This window comes from Lepisosteus platostomus, chromosome 3, assembly GCF_059453375.1.
Source record: "Lepisosteus platostomus isolate fLepPlt1 chromosome 3, fLepPlt1.hap1, whole genome shotgun sequence".
Taxonomy (NCBI): Eukaryota; Metazoa; Chordata; class Actinopteri; order Semionotiformes; family Lepisosteidae; genus Lepisosteus; species Lepisosteus platostomus.
Window position 1 is genome coordinate 8,065,051 of NC_142613.1, and position 21,248 is coordinate 8,086,298.

Genomic DNA, 21,248 nt, shown 5'->3' on the forward strand with positions numbered 1-21,248 from the left:
TCCACAGCAGTCATCGTGTGCCTGTAACCCGACTATACACTACGCAAGAAGCTTTTCTGATAAGTCACAATAAGTTCTCAGTGGGTAAATTTCTGCTTTATTATTTTTGACAGTCTTCAGAACAGGTCAAAAAGAAGTTCATTCGCCTTTTCCTTCTTATCCTTTCTCTGTTTCATATTCTGAATACCTGCAGCGTAGCAAGGGGCTTTTTAACTCCAGGCTCAGCTATCATCCTCTTTGGCCTCCATCATTTCAGTTCAACCATTTCAGCTCCAGTTCGGGTCCTGTGGTAGATAATTATATTTGTTAAAGCCTGAAGAGTGATAGCCCATTTATATTACATGGACTTACGCCAGCTGTGAAGAGGCAATGGAGGTTCTTAGTGTAGATTTTTGTCTGGATCTTGAAATGTTCTTTTCTCCATACATCTGTGAGGTCTCCAGAATATATCAATATATTCAAAAATCTGCTTTCTTTATTTTTAATGGAGAAACTCTGGAGTATTCCGTGTTAATCACCTTTCGGTTTATGACTTCAGTTTACCATTTAAGTTTCTAGATTCATCTGATTTGTTGTGAATATCATTTAGTCGAAGATGGTATTTGGAATGAATTTGCTCATTATGGAGATAGTGCCATTTTTAAGTACTTTCCTATTGGAATCCAGGTAACATTTAATTTAGTGTCAGAAACATGTGCTTAAATCCATACCACTGTGGTGTTTTTGACATTTGTACCACTAGTTATTTCTGCAGGAAAAAGAAAAAAAGATATTTCAAGCATGAGTCATTTACAAGAGTGACTAAAATGATAGTTGGTTGAGCATCATTCATATGATAAACCTACATTAACTCCTGGAGAAATAATGAGCACTCCAAGACAGGTAATAGATGGGAACATGGGGTGATTTTTTAAACTGACATTTGCGAAAAAAATGGAAGTAACAAATGTGTTGCTTTTTTCTCAGGTTTAGCATTTAAGTGTTTGTGCTTTGTTATTTCATGTAAACTGTGCTGTGGTTGAATAAGTACAGAAGTACAGAATATAAATCTCTCTGTCTGTTCTGCTAATGATTTGCATACTAAATCTGTCATTGCCGTTTTAAATTATGTAACTGAGTTTTGCATATTATTGACTTTCAGCCCTCCATTCATTCCTCCCAGACTTAATCTGAACACTTTTGCAACTAGTTCTGTTGGTACCATGCTATATAATTTATCCTATGTCTTGCATGCAGAAACATATCTATTAATACAAAAAAAAACAAATAGGCAAATAGAACATAATTAAAAAGACAAGTAGATACAACAAGCAAAATACATTTTATACATACTAAAATTTAATATTCTAGTATTTCTTTGAATATTGTAACAATAATTTATTTATAATATGTAATTATAATATACAATAAAAATGCCTTAAATTAACACAATGTGTTTTGGGGAAAAACTGCGATGGAAGTTATAATGTATAATCCAATATTAGCTACATCTCAGCAAATTATAGATACTGTATAAGTTGCATGGTGGCCTGAATCAAGCTACCTAGTCATATTGTTGAAGCCGATACCTTGGCTTCTTTCAAGAAACAGATGGATGAGATTAGCAATAAAAAGACTATACTTTTTTTCTCCTCTGTATAGATGCCTCTTAGACCCATTGCAAAAGGGAATGAAAAGTGTTTTCTGACTTGTTGTCTGACTTAATGTATACAGTGCAACAAGGTGTTCTATAATCGATATTTACACACCAGTTGCTTCAATGCATCCCATGAAAAATGAAACAGAAGAAAATGTCCAGTCTGATCAGTAGCAAGAGAAAGCTTTATCTCCTTCCTGTATCTGTCAAGGAAAAAAATGTCTTCCAAGCACAGAGAAATCCGTAACAAGCAAGTCAAAGCATTTTCGCAAAACTAGTTAAGTTATGCTTATATTTAGACTCCTAAATACATCTTACAAATGCATGACAAACCAGGTATTATTGCTGAATAATGTATTTGCAGTGTGTTTATATTTGATTAATTTGCCTCTTTATTGCATGATGGAGCTACTCATTAGTAGATGTCAATCACTACCAGGTTCAAACCTCTTTATGCATAATGTATTAATATTGAGGCTGTAAATACTTACAGACGTGTCATAAGATGTCATTTGCACACTTTAGTTTCAATGCTCTGTATCATTCTGCAGGAAGTGATGTCAGTGGAAGACGAGACAACGTCCTGTTACTGCCTCATGGACTCCCATAGCTGCCACCTGTTGCTGGACCAGCCTGGCACATATGCTCTGGTGGGGGAACCACTCACAGACTCAGCTGTGAAGAGGCTGAAGCTGGCAGCTTTTGGAAGCATGTCTAGCAACTCAATGGACTACAGCCTCCGGGTCTACTGTGTGGATGACACCCCTCATGCCTTCCAAGTAAGAGCAACTCAGAGATGGGAAAGAGTTGATGGGAGTCCTAAGATTGCACAGACTAGAAACACTAAAGTCCAACTACTACTTTTCTAGTTTAAACTGCATTGCCATACTTTCTTATCTAAAATAGCTTGGATGGAATGGACAGGGCTCCTTACACCAGTGTTGCTATTAGTAATAATGGCAGAAACAGAAGGAAAAACATTTCACTTGTGTTGAAAAGGGCTACACTTTTGTTGACCAATGAATAATTAAGCAACTTAATGCAAAGATTTTTAGCGTTCCTGTTTTTTACTCAAGCTCTGATCAAGTCACAGCTTCTTTTTCACTTTTCTTTTTGATGATAAAACACAGATAACTCTTCTGAAGTGCTGACCCATTGATCTAGCACTTTTTACCTTAGTAAATTCACCTTAATATTTTCACCATGGTTTTGCTGTAGATGTACTGTGATTTTCTATGGTCCCGGCATTCCTTAGAAACAGTCATCATATCACCGTACATAAGAACGTACACTGCTATACTACTATATAACACTGCGAAGGAATCTTAAAAACAGGGGATTCCAAAGCAAACCCGCAGTAGAACCATTGTAATGTGTAAAAATATGGGACATTTACAAAGGAAAAGTTGACAGAAGTTGACAGAATAGTATTATATCTTCTTCTACAAACACATACCACCATTCTGGGAGAAATTGTGACAGCAGTGACCGTATGGGTGAATGTGGAATGAAACAGGTGTTTAAATATTCATACAGAGCTTGGCTTGAGGAGGTTAGCTATGCTGGATGAGGGAAATCTAATTTTTTAAATTACAGGAAGCCACTGGAGTTTTCTACCAGCTTCCCAATGAATATGTCTCAGCAGGTGATCTAGATATCCAAACTATTTAATTAAAATAGAAGATGAGAAAGTTTTAATTAAAATATCAATCAATAAAAAATGCAAATATTTTCCTTTTTTTCCAATATTAAAACAGCACTGCAGCCTCACACCTGTGGGGTCTTGGGTTCAGTTCGGAAATTCTGTATGGAGTTTGCCTGGTCCTTCCATTCATATAGGTTTTCTCTGGGTTCTTATAGTTTACTTCCGTCTTACAAAGATATGCTCTGTGATTGCCCTTGATGGACTGGAATTCTTGGACAGGCCCTGGTCTGTGCAACACCAGGAATCAATGGTTTTCTAATAATGAATGACTGGATATTAATTAAGAGCATTTTAATATTCCATTAAGAATGACTAATAGAACTCCAAAATTACGGTGCCAACACAAGTTAGGCATCTGCAACTTGAAAAGATTGTTGTTGTGTGTTTTTGTGCTGGTTGATGACAATTAACACAAGGTCAAGAAGCTGGCCAGTTTTATTAGAGTATAAAAGTAACAATAATAGACAGCCTGGAACCCTACTGATAGTGTACAGCCTGATTTATACAGCTAGTATCTCAAACAGAGCTAATGTGCAAGACATCTTGTGGCAGCTCTGCCTGCTGCATTGCACAAGATTTACTGGTGTCACAGCCAGGAGTTAAATATAAAATAACAAGGCTTTTTACCTCCAGTCTTTTTAAAAATAGGAACATGTGGTGCTCTTCATAAACAGAGAAAGACAGTGTTACTCTCTTTGTACAGATGCATATCGCTAGAATTTTTTCTGACTGAAGGATAATAAAGACTGAAACCATTGACTCATATTTCAATGTTTCTACCATGAATCTATGTCCTGCTACACTTAATTGTATTGGTATAATACATATTATAAAAGATGTTAATCTAATGTGTGCCTTTTGGTAGATAAGTGTAAGGTATTGAGTAGAAAGCACATGTCCTTTGTCTGTTCTTAGTGCAGGTACAGCAAGAAAGAATCATCCATTATACTATTACAGCTCCACCAGCTTTTCAAGGTCTTCTCTTCTCTTCTGTGGTTGTGTACCATTGGATTAGAATGGCAGTTTCCACATCAGTGATTACTGTCATGTAATATGAGAAAAAAAATGGAGAGAATATATTGACTTACCAGTTTCATTTTGTTTTTTCATGATGATTTGTGTTCTTTCACGTTTTAAAGAGGAAACGTTCCTGTCATGTGGAACCATCAACTGCTGGACTTGATTCCTTGCCCAGTGTGTATTTATTTCTGTTTTCCTCCATCCCTTTTTTCTTTAACAAATATTGACATGTCAGTAAACCAAGGACCTGGAAATAAAATGCTTCAAAAGCTCCTGAGAGTTCAGAAGAGAAATCTATATGATGAAAGATCTATTCATTTCACCTCGAGAGACAACTAGTACTGTACTGTATAGACAATAATGGCAGAGAAAAGAATGCACACAATCTGTTTGTAGGCTAAACACTTTGGAAGTAACTGTAACAGACTCAATGCCTGTGTCACCATTACATCAATTTGGGTAGGGCAAATAATTTGTACTATTTTTCAAATAAGCTTACCTTTACCCACAAATGTTTACCCAGACTGAAATACTGCAATGAACCAAATTTCAACTACAGCTTTTTACCGGGTCTCCTATTACAGATCTGAGTGCATTACAGGGCTGTGAAAACAGCTTTTTCCCAGAAGGTAATACAAATTAACAGTACCATGCTGCCTGAACAGCACTGAGTTTGAAGGTCTTTTTTTGCAGTAGTCAGCAGCAGGGGTTCCCTTTAGAACTCTTCAGTTGTCACGAAAAAAAGCCAGGGCTTCATCTAGACCCCCTCCCAAAGTCCCTGTCACTACTGTCCTTTGCTATATTTCCTTTTGGATGTTACTATTCTTGCTTTGTTCCTACTTTGTTTTGAAGTGGATCAGGCCTCACGCTGATTGTATAATGTTGACGGACATTGTGTTTTTTTTTTCATCACCGCTGCTATCAGCAAAGATTATATCCAGAATCAGCAGTCAAGGTTACCCTTGCTTTTTATCTGAACTACAGTGGTTTCTCTCTCCCTTTAATGCCTTTCCTTAACCTGATCCCTGCTGAGAAACCCTGAACAAAGTTTTGGGCTGCAAGAAAAAATTCTGACGTGTAATATAGCAATGGTTTTAGCTTGGAAACGCTTGGCTTGATAAAAAAGAGAACTTTCATCAAAGTGACAAGGGTCATTAATGCCAGCTTTGTATCAAAGAGGGAGCTGGGATAGCCTTACTAAATGAGCCATGACAAGTGTTAATGTGCAAAGATAGCTCATCTTTTTTCCAACATGTTTTTCCATTTCACAGTCCCCCATGTTGCATCTCTTTGTGTTGCTGCTTCTCATTTGTTAATTTTTTAAATACAAAGGGATCCTGCCAGCTCAGAATGGCTGGGACACTCATCACTCTTCATAGATGGCAGTACTCCAGGGATCACTAAAGTGACTCTGCTGTGCAACATCTGCCAATTGAAATGTAGATGAAAAAAAGGCTTTTTGCCAATGCAAATGAAGTTGTCCTTATTTGAATGTTGTGTGGCTTCATGCAACAAACCATGTTTGAGCACCAGCCATTATTTAAGCTGTGGCATTGGTTGTTCTCTCCTGTCCTTTAAGTTCCTAGGCTGGTGATAAATGAAATCTTGAATCTTTTAAACCCTTCCCTCAAATTGCCACACTTTAAATGTTTTTTTTTTTACTTGTTGCTTTCCTTTCTTGATCGAGGAAAAAAAGCTCCAGACAGCATCAGTGCTAAATTTCCTCTCTCTTTGTGTCTATCATTACCAATGGGCATTCTCTCTGATTTTGGCTTGTATTTAGGAGGTAGCTGCTGCCGAAAAGAGTCGAGGCGGACAACTAGTGGAAGAGCCCAAGACACTGCTGTTCAAAGCTAACACCTTCAGCCTCCAGGTGTCTATCCAGGACGTCCCACAGTTTTTGTGGAACATCAAGCCCTTCACCACTTGTCAGGTATGGATAGGCAGCTCTTCTATAAAAAACACAGCGCCACGCTTTTAGAGCTCACATAGTAGGTAGTAAACTGCTCTTGTTCACAGGACAAGGGACCTTTTGAAGCTCTCCTGTGTTTCTACTCCATAAACCTTCAGCATGAGAAGGACCATCTGCAAATACTCTCATCCCTCGTTAAGGAAGCACATTACTCATGAGTGCCCACTAAAACAAGCAATACTAATACAGACCTATTTTTGCTAAACAAGTTAACTTCCAAAGCTAATACGAGCTCCAAGTGTGTAGCTCATTCTTCCATTATTATCTTTCTCTCCTCTCTGCTGATGATATAATCTTAACTATCTGAACAGAAACTGTATAGGCATTACACTTGTTATGGTGTAAAATAACATTTTGAAAGCATAGAGTGTAAAATAATTATATGTATTTATTAATTTGAACATTTGATGCAATGATTCAATCAGTATCACCAGGCAACTTGATGCTCTAGCTTATTTTTACAGCTATGTTTTGTTTTCTATCTTTGCCCAAGATTAATTAACTAACATAATAAACAATTTTGTTAAGTAAGAGATTTTGATTAGTTCATGTTATATTCATTGTTCATACACTAATTTTATTTTTCCTCATAACTGCTTCTTAATACATTGAGACATTTGAGTTTGCATAAAACAAGAAGTGTTTTTAAATTCTACTTATTGTAACTTATACTTAGCAATTTATGGTGCCAAACTATTCAAATATATCAGAAAAACACATAAACCCAGCTGGTTTATGTCTAGTTACAAGCACTTGGGGGGAAGAGACTTTTACGTGTATTTTAATGGGAATTTAGTATCCATTTTAAGAGTTTTTGCCTAAGAACAGAAATTTTAGAACCATTTGTGCTCATACTGTATATCTAAAGATGAGTGTATTCTTATCATTTTGAAGTCTTACATAAGTATGGTATACATTCCCCTTTCTTTTTGTTTTCATTTCCTATTGCTCAGTGTGGTGTCACTTAAGCTAAGTAATCTTTTACCACACTTGGAGACGTGCATGACCAGTGCCACATAATAAAATAAAATACCCCTGCCTCCTTTAAAATATATCCCAGATAGTGAAATTCTATGGATTCCCCACATTACTTCTGAATATACTTCAGAGTACTATATAGTTTGAATAGTAGCCCTTTGCCAAAGGTGATGCCCAAAGGCAGGCTGTAAGAACAGTTTGAGTCTGTTCTATTTTGCTCTTGGTGGTTTTGTCCTTGCTGTTAGATCAAGTCTATCTTAAGGCACTGCACTCTGATGCTATACCAGTTGGAAAAATGGCACATTAATTTCCTCCTCCTGGTAATTAGCAGTTCAGCAGGGAATGTGTAATTGCTATGGAAAACAATTTAAGCAGAAAGAAAAGCAGTCACATAATATATGGACCCAAATAAAAAAAAATGCAAATTGATGGCGACTGTTCTTTTATGTGTCTCTTTTATTTTCACCCATTTCACCCCCAGAAACCATTTCTATCTCCTAGGTTCCCATAAATTTCCTATTCCTATAAATAAATAATTTGTAAACTATTGACAGACAATTCCTGGTTGAAGTTCTTGTTCTGCCCCTGACTTATAATAGTGATATTCTGACATGTTTAAAAAAAACAGGTGCTATTGTAGCTGGCTCTTGCTATGGCAGGTGTTGATATATTCACTTCACAGTTGTTTTAGATAAAAGTATCTAGTATTTGATAAATGAGTTTAATTTCTATCCTTGTCATTTTATAGGAAAAGGAGCTTTGGGTAAAATCCCAAAGGCTAAGTAAGCCAGCAGGCTCAAAAAATCGTTAAACAACCTTAATGTTGCTGTTGTTCTCCCCAGGAGTTCCCTTTTTCTCAAGTGTGGTGCAGCAACCAGCAACCCCTGCACTGTGCCTTCTCTCTGGAGAGATATAGTCCAGCCACTACCCAGCTGTCCTGCAAGATTAGCGTGCGACAGGTCAAAGGTCATGAGCAGATCCTCCAGGTCTACACATCTGTCGTTGAGGTTAGTCGACTCCTGGGGACGGGGGAAAGCAGATCTAAATTCACACCCTTGGGCCTCGTGGAGTCCAGTTCTACACAAGTACCCATGCTCTCTGTCAATTCACAAAAAGGGATATGCTTATTTGCACATATTTGATGTTTTTAACATTTATTTTTAAATCATCAATACTTTCAATACAATGTGACCAAGAAATCGGATGCCTGTTTAGGTATTGTTGATGCAGCATAATGAAATCACAAGGAATTTGTGCGAAAAAGCATTTATGCTTAATAAGGAAAAACATTTACAGTACTAACATGTATAAATTGTGTGTGCTATTCTTTTGGAGAGTGAGAGAAAAGAGTAATTTTTGGTGGACTGTTGAGTAATTACCTGGTCTGGTTTTCTGTAGGTACAGGGAAAAGCCGAAAGAAGCGTTCAAGATAAAACATAATGCTGTCAATTCTGTAAAGGTTTAATAACAAGTGATTTAAGGCAAAAATCTCTCTGCTATCTTTTTTAATTGGAAGTCAGTCTTTTTTTCTAGGAAAGTATAGAACATTTGAAAGGCTACAAGCAAAAGAAGGTTACTTGGCCCATCTAGCCCATTTGGTAATTAGTAGTTAATTGATCTAAGGATCTCGTCCAGCTGTTTCGTGAAAGAAACAAGGGTATCTGCTTCAACAGCATGGCTGAGTGATATGTTCTGTACTCTCACCTATATTTTAACTATGATTGTAGATGTGCCTGAAGATAAAAAAAAGTGTGTGGATGATCTTTCAGGTCTTTCCCTCCTTGTGTAATTTTCCCTCGTGCCTGTTCTGTTTATTTGTACAGGTGTTTGTACACGTTGGTGAACATGTCAGTGCTATCTCAAGTTGCAGTCCCACCAGTATGTGATGAAGCCAGCAACAACCAGGGCATTACTGCCCTGCACACAGCTTAACCTGGGAATCCATTCACTCGCTATTAACCTCTATTCATCTTGTTTCATAGAGTGAAAAGGAAACCGTTCCATTCTTCACACAAGCGGACTGTACTGTGACCTCTCAGACTGGCCCAAAAGCCTTCAAAATCCCCTTCTCCATCCGGCAAAGGATCTGTGCCACTTTTGACACTACTAATGCAAAGGGCAAAGACTGGCAGCTTTTAGCACAGAAGCTTCACATTGAGAGGTAAGAGTGGAAAAACGTGTGAGATTCTCACAAGTACGGCTCCATAAACTCCGAGCCAGGGGTTCCACATATGTAACTAATTGCTAAATCAAGTCAACTTGCTTTATTCATTCTTTTTTTTTTGCCTCTTTGTTGTCAGGCAAGTTCTTTGTCAAGGGCCTCCTGCAATTTGCTTACTGTTTGTCAGATTCAGTAAAAAGATATTTGGTCAGCATTTAATTTAATGGCCTGGATGTATTTAGTAAAGAAGGTGCTTGGTTTTTGTTGGTTTTTTTTGCCTTGAAATCCTTGAGTTCGCATCCTCTCAACAAACAAATGTCTTTGTTCTGTTGATTTCATGTACCGTACCTCCAGTGCTCGCTATTTCACAACTGTAGGTGATCACCCCCCTTGAACTGTGATAAACTGAAAAAATGCACACGATCCGCTGTTTATCCATTGATGTTTCTGAACAGGGTTTCAATGTTAAAAAATGGTGGTGCAATACTGCCTCGCAGGACACTAATCCTGGATTCAGTTCCAGACCTGCGAATGTCTGCATGGAGTCTGTATGTTCTCCCTGTGCTTGCATAGGTTTTCTTTGGATGCTGCAGTTTCCGCCCACAGTCCAAAAACATGTTTGCACCTTACATGGCTTCTGGGAAAACTGGCCCTGGTCTGAGTGGGTGTGCCTTTGAATGTAATGTAATGTTTCTTTATTAGCCCCGTACAATTTCTTGCATTAGGAATTCGTCTTTTCGCATACCCCAGCTTTTCTCCATGAGACACAGACACACAGACAGGGAGAGAAGCTTGGGGTCAGAGTGCAGGGTCAGCCATTGTACAGCGCCCCTGGAGCAGTTGGGGTTAAGGGCCTTGCTCAGGGGCCCAACGGAGTAGGATTCCTCTGCCGGCCGCGGGATTTGAACCGGCAACCTTCCAGTCACAGGCGCAGATCCTTAGCCACAGAGCCACCGCTCCGCCCCATATGGACTGGGGTCCCAACCAGGGCGTACTCTGCCTTGCGCCCATTGCTTGCAGGCATAGGCTCTGAATTGGAAGGAGCGTTTCGAAAATGGATGGACAGATATAGTAGACCGGCCGTTCTTATTGTTCAGTTTCAAAGTACTTGCAAGATAGAGGGTTTTTAAAGGGGAATACCATTGAGAAGGGAACTGAACAAAGAGCTACGCACTCGTTAACAAGCTCAGAGGAGAGAGAGAATGTCTGCAGTCCTTCAGGGCTACATTGATAATATGTTCTTGATGGTTTCCAATAACTTGATAGCTTTAATGTGGAACTGAGAGGAGAGGTGAAATGCAAGCCGTAATACCTCGTGGACCTGAATGAGTGGATTTGAGCCGGGCTGTAAAACAACAGAAGCGTGTGATAACAGAAGCAGGGAGAGAGAAGAAAGGGTCATCATAAAATATGAGTCAGTGCCACAGCTGTGAAAGTTGTACCCCCTGGGAGTCCCAGCTCGCCGCCACTGGGCTGTGTTCCCAGAGAAGGCAGAAGGAGGTGATTATGTCTCTGGGAGCCTTGGCTCATTGTGCCACATGTCCTCTGGAGGCTTTGCCACTGCCAGAAGTGTGGAGCAAGGGAGAGCTGTGGTAGTCTGGTGCACGTGGAATCCATTTCAGACTGCCAGCGGTAATTTACTCCTGCGTCCGTCTTCGCTCGGTTATCTTGCATCATATTGTACTTGCGGTATTGCTGATGGTCGCTCTCCATCACAGGTTTATCTCGGGTATCATTTTCAGATACTGTCAGATACGATGTAGATTTAATTATAGATCGAGGGTGGGGGGGTTGCGTTGCGGAAACCAGAAGCGATTTATCTCTCAGCTTCCCAGTGCTGACAAGTGACCAAATACTTTTTTTTTCTTGCTTTGGGTTGTTGGGTTTAAGGGGGATTAAAAATCAGAGGAAAAGCCAGCGGGACGGAAACAGTGCCGCTTGTAGTACAACTATAATCCCTCCTGTTTTTGTAAAACACCTGCAAAACTGTAGATGGGCTGTAAGATGCACAATACATCTCAGAGGATTAATTGCTGTTAGAGACACTCATGAGGGTGTAGGTACAAATGAGCACCCAAGGGAAAAACATATTCCTTTTAAAATGAGCAGGAACAAACCACACCTTTTCAAGTATGAAAAAAAATCATGTGTTAATGTTTTGGATATCTGATCTTTCAATGTGTCATGTATATTAAAAGGAAAAATTCATTTTTTAGCGATGAAAAAACTCCACAATTAATATTTGCTTAATGCGGTAAGAAATTCTATTCTTTACACATTTAGGGAGGGAAAGACCATAATTTTTAACGTTTTGAATGCAATTCTGGTTGCACTCCAGCAGCAAAATCTGCAGGGAAATATACGTTTTTTATGTAACCAAATGTAAAAAATTTGAGTGTCTACGGTTTTTATTTCGCCAAATTCAGTTGCAAGGAGGATCAAGAGGAAGCACTCCTGCGGTTGAATAATAAAACTTGTTTTAATGCAAGGTTACATTGCCCTCTGCTGGACACTTACGTGAACTACAACACTTGATTAAATTAGTCAAAGAACTTCACAGAAAATATATTTCTTTTCTACACTGGGAAATCTTTTTAGGAAAATAAACTGAACAATAAAATAAACAGGGTCTCTTTTTTTTGCAAACATACAGTTACTCAGAAACAGAGCTTGTGAAGGGGGCTATATTAATGCGAGACAGGTCTAGGTAAGTCTATTCTTAATGCCGAGCATAAAAGCAATAGATCACTAGAATGGGCAGGCAGCTTGGTGATCAGTTTCAACAGCACAGAACAAGGCCTGTTAGGAATTAAAACAGAGTTAGTTTTTAGTTCCTTACAGTTCTCTGTACACCGACAATCATGTTACATTTTGCTGTCACCAACAGGTTAACAATATATCACTTTCATTTTGTAGGACTCTTACCTAGCAGCGAGTTATAGGGATTTTTCTGTTCACAATGCCTGACTGATAAAAGGTTGAGTCGACTGCTAGTAAACAAAAACTGTTGAAGAACACCCAGTCTAAATGTTATACCTTGACTTACAGTACTGTACCATGTTTCAAAACACTCTAAACGCTCAGTTAGCCTTTTTCTGAGCTGCCCTCTTAAATATACTGCATAGATATGAAGAAATATTGAGGACATTCCAGTTCCTACTGCTGTATCTGCAATAGTTTCTATGAGATGTAAAAATCCATCTGTTTTCTAATCTTCTTGTAATTCAGGGTCGTGGGGGAGCTGGGGTCAATCCAAGCAAGCAGTGGACACAAAGCAGGGTACAGCCTTGACAGGACACCAGTCCATTGCAGGGCAAACAGACATGCACAGACACATACCAGGGCCACTTTTCCCACAAGCCTAACCTAAAAGTATGTCTTTGGACTGTGGGAGGAACCTGGAGCACCCGGATGAAGCTCAGGAGATGACAGTCAGCACATACTGTGCAAAGTCCACACAGATAGCACCCCAGACTCAGAATTGAACCTAGGGCATGAGTGCTGTGAGGCAGCAGTGCTAATCACTGCACCACCATGCTGCCCAGATATAAGAATATGCATGGTTTTTGTCACTATCTGAATTCTGTTCCTTTTTTCCCCCATCCTGTTAGGAACCTGTCCTACTTTGCCAAGCAGAAGAGTCCATCGGCAGTAATCCTAAACTTGTGGGAAGCCCGGCACCAGGATAATGGAGACCTGGACTCACTGGCAAGTGCCCTGGAAGAAATCAGCAAAATCCACTCGAAAAGCCCTGTGAACACTGAGGGCCAAGTGGAAAACACAGAGTTCAGCTACGCGGGCTAGAGCTCGGGGGAGTGGTGGGTGTGAGCCGGGGAAGGTTGAAGTAGAGTGAAATCCACTAACTCTGGCAGCTGTCCCTATCGCCTGAGACGGCTTGGACTACTGAATATAGCGCTGAGAAGAGCAGAAGAAAATTCTGTGATTTAAAAGATTGAAAGTAGGGCATGCTGAAGAGCCAGGTTTGGTGACTGTCCTGCAGGGGGAGTGAGAGGTGCATCTTGGGAGTGGTTTCTACTGTCCCTTGGAAGTGCGCGAGGAGCTAGGGTCATCTACCATGGAAGTAAAAGTCAGGCCCGTCTCCCCTGGTCATCTCATTTCTCCTCACTTATAGTACAGTATTTGCCAGGGAGCATCCCTTGATATTGTGTTGTTTCTTGTCTGTTTTTTTTTAACTGCTCTTCAGCTTTCAACTTACCAAACAAAATCCATCTGGGGTGTTTCTGCAAAAACCCCTCAGGTCACCGTTAATTCTGTTGACTGTCAATTCCTAAAAAGAGTTGTCTGTATGGGTAAAGGCAACATGAGAACATCACATGGAAAATATTCACACTGTTGGTACTGACCAGACCTGTTGACCTTGGAAACAAGTTGTTGGCTTTCTGAATGATTTCTGTAGCTGTAGTGAATAGCTTTTGTCGTAAATTGCCATCATTTTACAAATTGCGGGGTCTTGCTTTTATTAATAGAGCTATGATTTTATAATCTTCCCAATTTATTACAGAAAAGATCTTCAGGATTGGCATAGAAGGAACTGTATTACCAGAAATGTTTGAAAAAGCTTTTCTTTTTATGAGCATCAATGCCAGTGAGATGAATGGCTTGTCAATAATATGTTTTTAAAACTGGAAGAAAAAAAACACAGATTTTGGGAGAAGGTGCATATTGTCATTGTGTTTCAAACTATTGTATTTCACAACAGGGTTCTTTTGCCTACAGCTGTAAAAGTGTAAAAGTGTAAAAGTGACTGTTTAACAATCAATGGAAAACAGGTTGGATTTATGTGACACTTTTGCCTATGCCTGAAAGTCAGAGATTGTATTTCTTTTGAGTTTCACATCCCCGTTTTTTTAAATCAGCTTTGTTTAAAAAACAAACTCACTCCTTGTTACCCAAAGCTTTTTAACACAATTGAGTGATCAAATAAGTTCTTTTCAATTGATCTAGAAAGGGATTGTTGGTCATGTAGTGTGTTAAAAAGCCATGAAACTCTTCAAAGCTGCCACTTATCGGTGTGGAAGGTGTTATTCATTTGGCAGCACAGTTTGTCACAGCACACAAGAACCTGATATTTTAAAAAACAAGCAGTACAGCCTTTGTGAATGATGTGTGGCCTGTTGAAAGATAAAGCAGTCTGTGGGTAGCTTATACTTCTGCAACCAAATTTTCGAAACTTCACATTTAGAACTTAGGTGGGGTGCAAAGAAAAGAGGTGTGTCGACTATTGATCAGATCGCATGGGAGTGCTGTCCATCAAACCAGCAGTTTTGTTGATTTAACAGACGGATGTAATAGACTACACCAGTATTTTCTGCAGTATCTGCTTAGTTTACCACGAGACAAGCAAAGTCATGGGGAGATGCAAGGTGCCCTATTGATTGACACTGAAATGATTAGTAGTTTGTCCATGGATTGAATTTCACAAACATCTTGATAGAACATCTAACAACATGTATCGTTTATCTTAATGCATGCTTTTTTATTGTATTCATTTCCTTCTAGGGTTCAAATGCAGATTTCTGGTAAATGTTATATAGGGAACATGAGGGTCTGCAGACCAGACAATGACCACATGCTCACTTTGTGACACCCTGACAGTGCCTGACAAGAGAATGAGCACCAATGGGTGCTGACACCCATCAAGTGTCAATGTTTTTTTTTGCCTGAAACTAAGAGGAAGGGGGCCCCTGCTTTGAGTAACACTCATTCTACCCTGGCAATGTTTTGCCAACAGTTGGCTGCCAGTTGGCTACAGTTACTTAATAACATCGCCCAAAACAGCTTCATCTGACCTTTAGTGTTTGACTTCATTGGCAGTTCATTGGTAGTGTCACTCACACACCCAGCTTTTTTATTTTGTTCCATTTTGCGACAGTTTTATAATCCTTTGATTTTTTTTCCATTGAGTTTATTTACATAGGATAAGCCTGTTGAGATCAAGAATTGTGTTGTCCAGATCGTTTTGCAAACTTGCCTTACCTTATTAAACTTCCTGAGTTCTACTTGTTTCCTTTCTCTTTTCATCTCTTTATCCTTCTGTAATCCTCTCAATAATTGTTTTGCTTGCTCTATACATATAAATTTGTCTAAGCCGAGCTGTGTGCTACCTGGAGTGTTATATTCCTAGTTTACAGATAAGATTAAAGCAAATTTCTAAATGTCTCATGTTAGGTTCTGTTAAACTGAGACAACGAGCAAAGTACAGAAAGACTTACAGGTATGCAGCCCCGTGTTCCAAAAGACTGCATTTAAATAAACAAACTAGATGTTCTTCAGAGATGAAATTCAAAGAACAGCACAAAAGAATAAGATGTGTTCTATAATCTCTCTAAAATGTTCAAACACCATTACATTTTAGAATATGTGTTTTGTACTTAAATGATTTTCTGAAACATTTCAGAATGTATTCAATAATGTTTTTTTTCCTTTTATACTCTTAAAGTGAAGACCAACTTGATTAGACTTAGTTTTCATGATATTTACCTAAACCCAACTGTAACAGTTCATATTACCTGTTGCAATACAGCTCTAAGTGCAGGAGGGGCTTTGCTGGGCAGTCTGTAGCTTTTGTAAAGGAGATACAGACGATTTACCTGGGATGAGGAAAAATAGAACATTTCATGAAGGTGATCCTTTTGTTTCAGTGGTAAGAGAAACACACGCAGCTACAAAGAAATTCTGACAGCATCTTAACCTGATTCTCAAGAACCCTATGTCTTTCCCCAGACACGTGAATACAGGAAAGCCTTCTCTTATCTAGTTAAACAACATTTGCCGGGTTGATTTATGTGTAATGACAGAACATAAACCAGGGAGCGGTTGCAATTATAGTAAGACAAAAGAAAAAGTGCAGTTTAGAGTAATCACAGAAGTCCACTGGGATACAGTAGACAATTACGCTTATTCTGCATTCCATGTTAACGATATTGTTCGCTTAATTAATTTTTGTGCTCAATGGTCTGTATATTGGCGAAGCCCATTAAGGGCATTTAAAGTTATTTGGGGAAACTCTCAAAAGGCAAGACAGGGATTCTGTGTATTGAGCTGGAAAGACAACAGCTGTTGTCGTGCTCTTTACCGAGTTTGTAGTCTGAGCACAGGGAAGTATCTTTTGATCCTTCTGATCCAACTGGTTAGAAAGGAATGTGTGCCGTATAACTCTTCTGCTACTAGTGTAAATTGGCCTCCCTAGAGACAACAGGGTAAGGGACTTGAAAATTTGTTGTGATATGTTGTGGTTTCTGGTGCTTGTTGTTTACTACATGTAAACTTTTTTATTGCCTCTCCTAACAATAATTGTTCCATCCCACACATAGTACAATTACAGACTCTCACGAATTTCAACATGACAGAATGTTGCACCATTAAGCTGTCCTATTTCTCTCTTCCATTTTCTGTAATGAGCTTTCCCCTCATGTTAGGCACCATGCCCAAGACACCTTTGGTAGCATATGTTCTCATTTTAAGGGGATGAACCATTTCCAGAAACTTGTGCTTCAGATCCCAGAAATGGCTTGTTTTAATTGATGGGGTAAGGCTTTTTTTAAAGGACCAAAGGGGTAGAAGAACTGTGTTTCATCATGTACCGAAGGTGAGTATTTCCACCTCTATTTGGTGGATAGAATACTATTCAGCAGCAATCACAGAGATATATTATAGAGTCTTAACATACCTCTACTCTGTCTCAAGATGTCCTGGGCAGTGTGGATGTTTCCTATGTATATCTTACCTTGATTACAGTAAGAAAAAAAATATTTTTGGTTGGGATCATTTCACCTCAATGAATGAAAAATATTTAGAAAGAAAATTCCCCAATTTCATGCAGTTGTTGCTACAGGGTTATTGAACACAATATCTGTTTATTTTTATGAACACTTAAACCTCAGTTTCTTACATATATGTACAGTAGTACTGTTGGACCTACACTTGTCTATCATTGCTATTTCAAAACTGTATGTTATTTTTAAGATCTGGACAAGTCTTAACCATCTGCAAAAACCTGCACAATGAATTTGTCAAAAGGAACACACCGCAAAAGCAAGACTTTACTACTCTTCTGTAGATGTTCTCACTGAGATTTCTGAAGTGGGATTTCTTTACAATGTCTCATTATACAGTCTTTAGTGTGGCTCTGAAAACCTTGCAAAGCTACAGACAAAAGTGTTTGACTAAACTTATGCTGGAGCCTTGCAATGTTTGCTTTGTTTGTTAGGAAATTCAGAACACGTTCTGATGACATCTGGACATGCAATGGTCCCCTTCGTTTTTTTTTTGTTTGTTAGTTTCAAAAGGCTAACAAATCAGATCGTGAGCATTTGCTGTTTGCAGCGGATAGGAAAAAGACAGCTGTGATAACGTCAATTGAGGTAAACATACAGTACATACAGCATGCGCACTTGTTGTAATCTTTTGTAGAGGAGAGCTGACTGTGAAAAACAGGTATTAAATGTGGTCTTATCTCATTATCTTGGAAGTGGAAAATACAAGTTTTCTCTAATTGTGCAGGCTTGTCCGAAGCAAAACTGAAAAGGATGAGCAGCAGTGCTTTGGGCAAATGTTTATCTATAGAGTGACTTAGGTGATTGTGTTTACTGCAATGTTTTGAAGTGAAAGGCTAATGTTTTTCTACATATGTGTAAGGTTTCTGTTTCTGTTTAAAATTTACTTCATGATAAGGGTTGAGGTTCACCTGCATTTTTTTGTTACCACAGCTTTTCATAGGGGTGTTGCAAGCAATTTCCACTGGCAGCATTCGTACCAGCAATGGTGTATTTAGTTGAGAGAAGGTGGCATGGCGCTCTGGGATTTTTAATGGGCTGTGCTTGTGTGTGAGTAAGTGCTTTCAGTGGGAGCTACATTGATTCACACCTAACCACTGAATTTCCACTGTGGTGAAAACAAAATGATGAGCAGACCAGGGAAATAAAAAAAAGAAAAAGACATGCTGCTTTTCAAACTAAAAAACAGCTGTGAAACAGTGTGGAGTGTCCAACTTTACATTGTATCTCTTTCAACATTAAATATTAAAAGGTATTTTCAAACAGTACTGTAAATCCACTCTTATGTTCACCTCAATCAGATTCACCCACATATTCTACTGTTTCCATTTATTTATTGTGTGTGGTTTGTTTGATTAAAAAGTCTGAACTGTAGTATATATATATATCACTTACAAAGATTTTAAAATAGAGCTGTTTCCCTACCGGCATTTTATCTAAAATGTTATCTGCAAACGATTTTCGAAATGAGTGTGATGAAACAATACTATCCATTTGTGTGAAACAATGTGCCATTGCTTTTTCTCAAGTAGGTAAAAACCTAGACCACAAAATCACAAGCTCACAAACCCATTTTTGATTCAATAATAGAAAATGACACATTTATGACAGATGGAAATGTTCAAGATAGAAGTAAAGATCATATGAGCATAAGCATAAAGATCAGCATAAAAACTTCTTTCTGACATCTAGCAAATATTGCAGAAAACATACATCAATATTGTGTAAAGGGTACAACACCCTTTATTGACTTTTTAAAGACAGACACCAACCCCCCCCGGTCCCCAAGTTCTTCAAAAATTCAATGCCTGATTTTGAAAGAAAATTAAAACCAATCTTTTTTTTTAAAAAAGCCAAAATCTAGTAGTGTGCTTTAGTGCATGCTCAACTTGTGTCAGATTGGTCTAGTCTAGTTTCTGTCTCTAATAAATTTGTTCAAACAAGTTCAAGAAAACTATCTGAAAAAGGATCTGACTCAACTGCATTTCATCCATGTAAATGTGAAAGACATATTCATAGCTTCCTAACATAATTCTATTACACTTTTGTTCATCTTTGTACACTGTGTTCATCTTTTATATAATAAACACTTTTAACAGTGTCTTAATTATGGTTTGATACCTGAGTTCTTCACGTTTTGCTGCCAGTGCAGTTTCTTAAAAATGCCATTGTTTTTGGATTGGTTTGACTTTATTCCCCAACAACTTTAAAGAAAGACATTTTCCATAAAGCATGGCCTTGGCTTCATGTCACAATTCTCGTGCCTTGTATAACTACTGTAAATGCTGAATGTTGTACAATAAAGATGGGGTTGATTTAAAAAAATGAATTACTAGGCTGCAACAGCTTTTTAGTGCTGAACAGATGTACATGTTTGGTAATGCCAGGGCAGCTGTGTGTTATATTGTATTTAAAATTATGGACATTTTGGATGTTTTCTGTACAGTAGAATTTGCAAATGTATATGCAGCCTTTTGAAAATAAATGTACAGTTGGAAAAACCTTTACATTTAGTTGAATAAAAAGTTTTTTTTCCCCCTTGAGGAACTTGTTGTTCTTGTAATTACTGTATTATTCAGTAGTCGGGTAAAAGTCTAAATGAGTTGCCAGATATAGAGGGATAGCATTCTTAAAACTGGCATTAACTGGCTGAGAAAATGACAGTGCTGGCCGAAGATAAGGAATGAGCCAGGGAGGCAGCTGCAACAATGGAGATTGTGTAGGGAAGAGAGCTAGAAAATGCACACGCAGTTGTGAGCAGCCAGGGAGTATTTAAACATAGGAGACTGGAAGTATGACATTAAAATATGACCTCCTCTAGAACATTTGCTAAATAGCACAATTTTTGAGAATTCCAGATACATTCGGGTGAGCAGTTGCTCAGGAGGAAAGTTAATTATACACATCAGAAGAAGGCTGCACAACTGAAATGTTGTGAGTTTTTTCTTTATTCTTACTTGTCTGGAATTAACCTCTACTTGTTTGTTTCTTTAGAAATATTTTGATCCTTGCATAATTTTATTGTTGTTTGTTGTTACTAAGGGATAATGTTTTCATTAGATATTTGTGTGCATTTCACCTGTCTAGGATATAGTTGTTAAAAAATAGATATTTTTTATTTATACTTTATTTTACTATATATATATATATGTTGCCTTAACACAACAATACTATGGGTGAACAACCAGCAATAATGATTATTAATCCCAGTTTTGGAATCAGAATTACAGATTTTGAAAAAAAATCTGCAGGTTTATGTCAACTGTCCACAAGGTGTCACTGCCGCAGAGACTGCGTGCCATCTAAAAATTAAGTGTTGTCCTAATAAAGTAAAACAACACAATAAATCAGGGATATCATGGTGGGTTTAATCAATCTGTTACCATTCCTTTCTAAATTAATATGTTTTTCTCTACCTACTTTAGACCACAATCAGAAAATTGCACCAATATTTATCAGTATTATTTTTAAATGTATATGTATAGTACAGGTTAAAGTGTGTACATTATGCACAAACACTGTGGAAATACAAGAAATTTTAAGGAAATACTGCTCAATGCAGTCGTGACTATCTGTTGAGGCTGTTTTGCTTAGTCTTGAGCTCAATATGATTCCTGGAATGTCCTTCTTCAGCACCATCTTGAACAAAATGACAATTTCATACAGCTAGCAGAATTCCATACTATCAAGCAAACAAGCTTTCAAAAATCATCCATGAGGTGACAAGAAACCCTTTGTGCTGCTGACAAGGACATTCAGGATTTTGTATATGACAAGAGGACCAGAGCACACAACAGACAGAAGGCAGAGTGGCCAGCAAGTGCTGTAAAGATGGTGCCCAAGCTCATCTAATCATCTAATCCAGTCTGACAATATATTTCTCAAAGCAAACTGGCAGTGCTGTGGATTATAACACCTCTTGTGCTAATGTAAGCCCTGAGTTGTTCTGCATTAATCACAGCATCAAAAATACCACATCA

At 38.3% G+C, this 21,248-nt stretch overlaps 1 protein-coding gene across 1 annotated transcript in view; it reads left to right on the top strand.

The window, feature by feature from the left end:
• unc5db (unc-5 netrin receptor Db) overlaps positions 1–18,428 on the top strand; it is a 244,701-nt gene extending 226,273 nt beyond the window's left edge. The window contains exons 13-17 of the mRNA XM_088624196.1: positions 2,188–2,415; positions 6,145–6,294; positions 8,154–8,318; positions 9,294–9,472; positions 13,084–18,428. Of these exons, the coding sequence (XP_088480322.1) occupies positions 2,188–2,415; positions 6,145–6,294; positions 8,154–8,318; positions 9,294–9,472; positions 13,084–13,276 (915 nt within the window). The 3' untranslated portion in view covers positions 13,277–18,428. The remainder of the gene's footprint in view (positions 1–2,187; positions 2,416–6,144; positions 6,295–8,153; positions 8,319–9,293; positions 9,473–13,083) is intronic.
• Positions 18,429–21,248: the final 2,820 nt, after the last annotated feature.